Source organism: Aplysia californica, unplaced genomic scaffold (genome assembly GCF_000002075.1).
Source record: "Aplysia californica isolate F4 #8 unplaced genomic scaffold, AplCal3.0 scaffold00370, whole genome shotgun sequence".
NCBI classification, from domain to species: Eukaryota; Metazoa; Mollusca; class Gastropoda; order Aplysiida; family Aplysiidae; genus Aplysia; species Aplysia californica.
This window is the reverse complement of record NW_004797640.1, coordinates 716,410-721,409: the sequence shown is the minus strand read 5'-3', so window position 1 is coordinate 721,409 and position 5,000 is coordinate 716,410. Positions and strand designations below refer to the sequence as shown.

The window sequence follows — 5,000 nt, the reverse complement described above, 5'->3', positions numbered from 1 at the left end:
ATTTACCAGAGGTTTCCCTGATCATTTTTGTCAAGTCTCAAGTCAAGTCATAGATTAATTTAAATGTTTGACAGAAAATGTTGAGTTGGACTTTAGTTAGAAAATAGCTGACATGTATGTCATGAAAGTTCACAAACTGCTAAAGTTGTATTCTCCAGATGTCTTTTGTTCTGATTAGAAATTTGCAAAGTGAGCTAAACCTTTTGTTTGTTCTTTTCCAGGCCAAATACATCAGAAGGTTGAAAGACATTATGGCAACGCAAGAGGCCTCCGAGTTTTTCACATCTCATGAGGTGAGCACAATGACTTTGTGTTGGGTTTTGCTGGTCTCGAATGTGGTTAAAGAAGATATGTCACTTGCTTCGGAAATATACAACACTTATGATTAAGGGATTTTTGGGGGGTATATTTTTATTTTAATTAAACAAATTTTTGTTAATCTGGAGAGAAATTAATGTGGTAGAATGTGGACAAAAGTTAGTATTTTATTGTTAAAAGATGCTAATTTAGATGAGCTTATATAATATATGGACTGCACTGTAAAAAGTCCAACAAGTTTTGCTTTTTGTATAACATAAAGTAAGGGAAATAAAAAGTTTACGTTTGTGAAGCCAGTTTGAGTTAACTATTGGGGTATTTTTAAAGCCGTGTTTGTTTGTGTTCGTTCAACTCCTTCTTTGCCTGGTCCTCTTTTTTGCTGATGGTTAGAGGGCACCACCACTGGTAGGTCCTACTTCTATTTTTTCCCTCTTTTCTCTCACTCTGTCTTTCTTACACTTACCCTGCACCAAATGGCGACTACTACGTCAACTTACATTTGTTTACTTACATCCTCTTTTTTTCGAAGTCCATCCTCTAAATAACCATGGCTGCGTCAATGTACTTGTCTTTCACCCTAACAATCTCGCTCTCACCCACAGGTCATCGGTAGCTCTTTGTTGTTTGTCCATGACGCCGAGGAGAAAGTCAGTGTGTGGATGATAGACTTTGGCAAGACAGAGCCCCTACCCAAAGGCATCACGGTGAATCACCGCAACCAGTGGCAGGAGGGAAACCACGAAGACGGATATCTATTTGGCCTGGATAATTTGGTGTCCATTTTTGAAGAAGTACATACCTCATTGACCTCAAGTTCTGTGTGAGAGAGAATGGCTTTGAAAATTAGGGAAGGGGTTGGAGCGGGTTGTTGTGATAAGGGCAAAGATAATTAAGAATGTTTTATTCATGTGTGTTGTAAGTGGAAGAAAGGGCAAGAGTAAATGTATAGAAAACTTGCTGATTTGGCTGTGGTTTTTTTTGAGTCGCAGAGAAAGGACCTGTGCACCCTAATTGACTTGTGAGATGAAATGGACACATGCTAAGTATGTGTACATGTCTGTGTGTTTGCTTGTGTGTGTTTATGTAAGTGTGTATAGAAACTGAGGCTGGATGATAGAAAGCCATCTGAAGTGGATATATCTGGCAGGAGAAGGATGCAACATCAAGGATTCATAATGAAACCCTTGATAGAACATCCTTTTACTACTGCATTTTATGAATTTGAGTGTGTGTATGGGTATGTGTGTGTTTGTGCATGGGTGTGTGCATGTGGATGGGTGTTAGGGTGGGTGTGCATGCGTGTGTGTTTGTGTGTTTGCTCTACCAACAGATGAACTCTGTTAATTACGAGTCCCAGCTGATGCATAAAACTTTATCATTGTGTGAGCGGAGTGATATTTTCATGTGCTGATAACTTTGGTGTACAAAAATAGCATTTGTTGCTGTCAAATAGAAAGTAGTCTTAATGGAAATTTTTATAAGTTTTTAAAGGTTTTTTCAGCACACACAGTGCACTTGATTAAGTTGGGTTTTTTTTTAATTAGAAATTAGAATTACCTTCGGAAGGATGCTGCATTTACTGGCAGTTCAGATCTTTTTTAAAAGTCATGTTCAGACTATCGTTAGAAGTTGTCAAACTTTGAACAATGTACAAGTTGCCAAATCAAGATCAGTTGTTCCTACAGCTGCGATTAGTTTCGGCATATGCCAAGTCTGCTCATTAACATTTTGTTTTACTCCTGTGTTTGAGAGTCGGAACATGTCCTGACAATACCAGACACAGCACAATGGCAAACACTTTTTATGCACTTGTTATGATCGTTTGTTGTCTGCTGTCTTCACTCTTTGTGGTTGTGCTGAAAAGGACTGGGAGGTTGTTTTATTTCTTTCACTCTTGGCTCCAATGGGAGAAAATATTCTTGTATGCAGGGTCTGCATGCATAGCCACAAGTTACCCCAGTATGAATTAGACTGAAATTGTTGAGAATGAAGCTGTGACAACCACCCCCGGCCCCCCACTCCCCCAAAAATTAAGAAATATTTTGCATAAGGAATGGACAACTTTAATAGTAATGCATTAAATAAGTAGAGTAACACAAGTGAGTTTACAAAACATTGTTTTTTAGAAAACTTTTTTTTTCAACTCCTGTCCATCAACTAATTATAGTATCTTTTCTTTACAGTCAGGACTTGATGTCAACACTATAACCTGACATTTTGTTATGTTTTTATCATTTTGGCTTCAGCAAATTGAATCTCATTCGAACTGGTGGCTCTGTGTGTAGACCTCTATGTGTGTTCCTCTTATCTTCACATCAGGTGTGCTTTCAGTGTTGTGACATTGCCTTGCGTTGTGACCTATTGGTGTGCTTGGTCGATGCAGATGTGTGTGTGTTTGTGGTGTGTGCATACATGCGTGTGTTTGTGTGTGTGTGTTACATGATTTGAATTCCTCCAGTTCATGTCCAGATCTCATATTATAAGGCAATGGTTTTGAAGAAAACCGTAGGGTCCTTAACTGTTGCTGAGGGTCAGGGTCTCACATAAGGTTAATGAACGAGGAAGAAGAAGAATGTAAACGTACCCGAAGAGACATGAGTGAGAGAGAAGGAATGGAATGTATGGTTGTCACCTCAAGTCCCATTGTTGTGATTGGCACCTGGTGAATGTCCTGCCCAGTGGGACATTTTGTGTACACTTGTAAAGAAATGTACATACACGTATACCCATAGAGTAGGTTGTTGTGTCTGTGTATGCAAATTGTGAACTCTCGCCTCCTCTCTGTAGAGGGTAGGGAAATGCTTTAAGTGTCTTTGTGTCCATCAAGGGAACCTCAACCTTCATCTTTGTTTTCGGTCAAATTGTTGACAGACTTTGGACTAGGAAGAGGAAGTTAAAGAGAGATTTATGTCTTTGGGTTAAATGAAAGTGATATCGATTGAATAGACTGGTTTCTTGTTAGTTGATGCGAAAAGAAAAACTGCCCAAAATATTTTTCAAAGTTTTGAATTTAGATTTGATGAGCAGTTATTGTATTGGTAGAGATAGTATTATTATTCCAAAAAAGCACTGGAGAACATTTCCATCTGGATGGGAAGTGGGAAGTGTTTACTCACTTTTTTGCTATTTGCAACATAAGTATCCTTTATTGTCTTGGTTGAGCTGCGTCCATAGGCGTCATTCTCTTGACAATTTTGAATTAGATAGGTTTCGAAGATTAAGCTAGAAGCTTCATGAGGGGAATAAGAGATGCAGATATATATATATATATATATATATATATATATATATATATATATAACCACCAACAAAGGGACAGTTATCAAAATGTTGACTAACAGACACAAGATTGGCTGGAAAAGTGGTAAATAAGTCACTATAAAATTGCTTTTCTCATTTGGGTTTAGTTTTATCTTGCGCTCATTGCATTGCAGTTTGTTGTATGTATAGTGTAGTTTTAAATTACTCTACACACAGTCTGAATTCGAAGGGAAAACTGGTCGAATTCGAAGGGAAAACTGGTTTGTTTGAAAACTGACTAAAGAGCTTTTTATCTGATCAGATGCTACAGCGCACTTTGATCAGCTGACAGGTGCTGTCGCTGTTCTGTGCTGTCTTTACTTTGAGACTGCCGCCGATTTTCTGTGATTGAAATACTTGGTTCTTGTGTATCCAGTTTCATCATTTGACCTGTTTCTGTCTTGTTGTATTGTACATTGTGTTGTGTGTTTCTCAAATCGGGTGCTTGGAGGGCACTACTGATAGGTCCTTTACTTCTTTACTTTTCCTCTGTTGTTTCTGTCTGTTTGTTTTACTTTTTCACAGCACTAAATTACCATTATTGTGTCGATGTGCTTCTGTTTACTCAAACAGACAAACTTGTGTTTCTCAAAGACCTCTGGATGCAGTGAGGTGTATGCAGAAAGTTTGTCCATTCCTTATGTGCACCGTATGAACAATGGTGTATGTTCATTGTAGCCAGCCATAGAACATATAATATTTGGTATATTATCTACGTATATTTATTATAGACTTTTTTGTACAAAATGATCATGTTTTATGCTAGAAAAACCTGTGCAACTGTGGTGGTTTTGTGTGGGGTTTTTTCCCTCATGCATTTGATACAGGATGTAGAGCAGAATGCAACATTTTTCCAAAGATATCAAATAAAAGAACATTATATATGAATGAAAATAGTTTTCACTGGTCATTCTGTGTCATTTGGTATGTGACTGTGATATAGATGTGGAGTGTGCGTGTGGTAGGCGGGTCGTTGGTGGGTGCTGAGCTCCAGTGTGGTTTGCTCCTTCTTACCTATTAAATATCTATCATGGGTGGTTGGCGGATGCTCTGGTGTGGTTTGCTCCATCTTTCCTATTAAACATCTATCGTCCTTATTTCTCCTCCTCCTTTTTTGCGTTTGTTACTCTTTATAACACCTCTAATCTTTGGAACTTAAATGACCTAGTGTGTTGCAAGAGCGTTATAAAGCTTGCTAACACAAAAGATATGGAGTGGTTTATACTGGTTGTATGTGTGTGTGTGTTTGTCAGGGGATGGGTGCTGGAATACACTGTGTTCAGTTAAGTAGGCCCAGCTGCACCTCTAATGTAAGCAGCTGTCTGATTACTATGAGTACTGATGTGTTGTTTTGCTAGCCTAGCACATTTGATAACCTTTCT

The 5,000-nt window shown here is 38.3% G+C and overlaps 1 protein-coding gene across 1 annotated transcript in view; it reads left to right on the top strand.

Annotated features, from left to right (window-relative positions):
• The window catches only part of LOC101860588 (inositol-trisphosphate 3-kinase B), a gene marked incomplete at its 5' end in the record, with an annotated part of 19,416 nt that extends 14,904 nt beyond the window's left edge, over positions 1-4,512 (top strand). The window contains 2 exon segments of the mRNA XM_013085396.2: positions 222-293; positions 921-4,512. Of these exon segments, the coding sequence (XP_012940850.1) occupies positions 222-293; positions 921-1,142 (294 nt within the window).
• Positions 4,513-5,000: the final 488 nt, after the last annotated feature.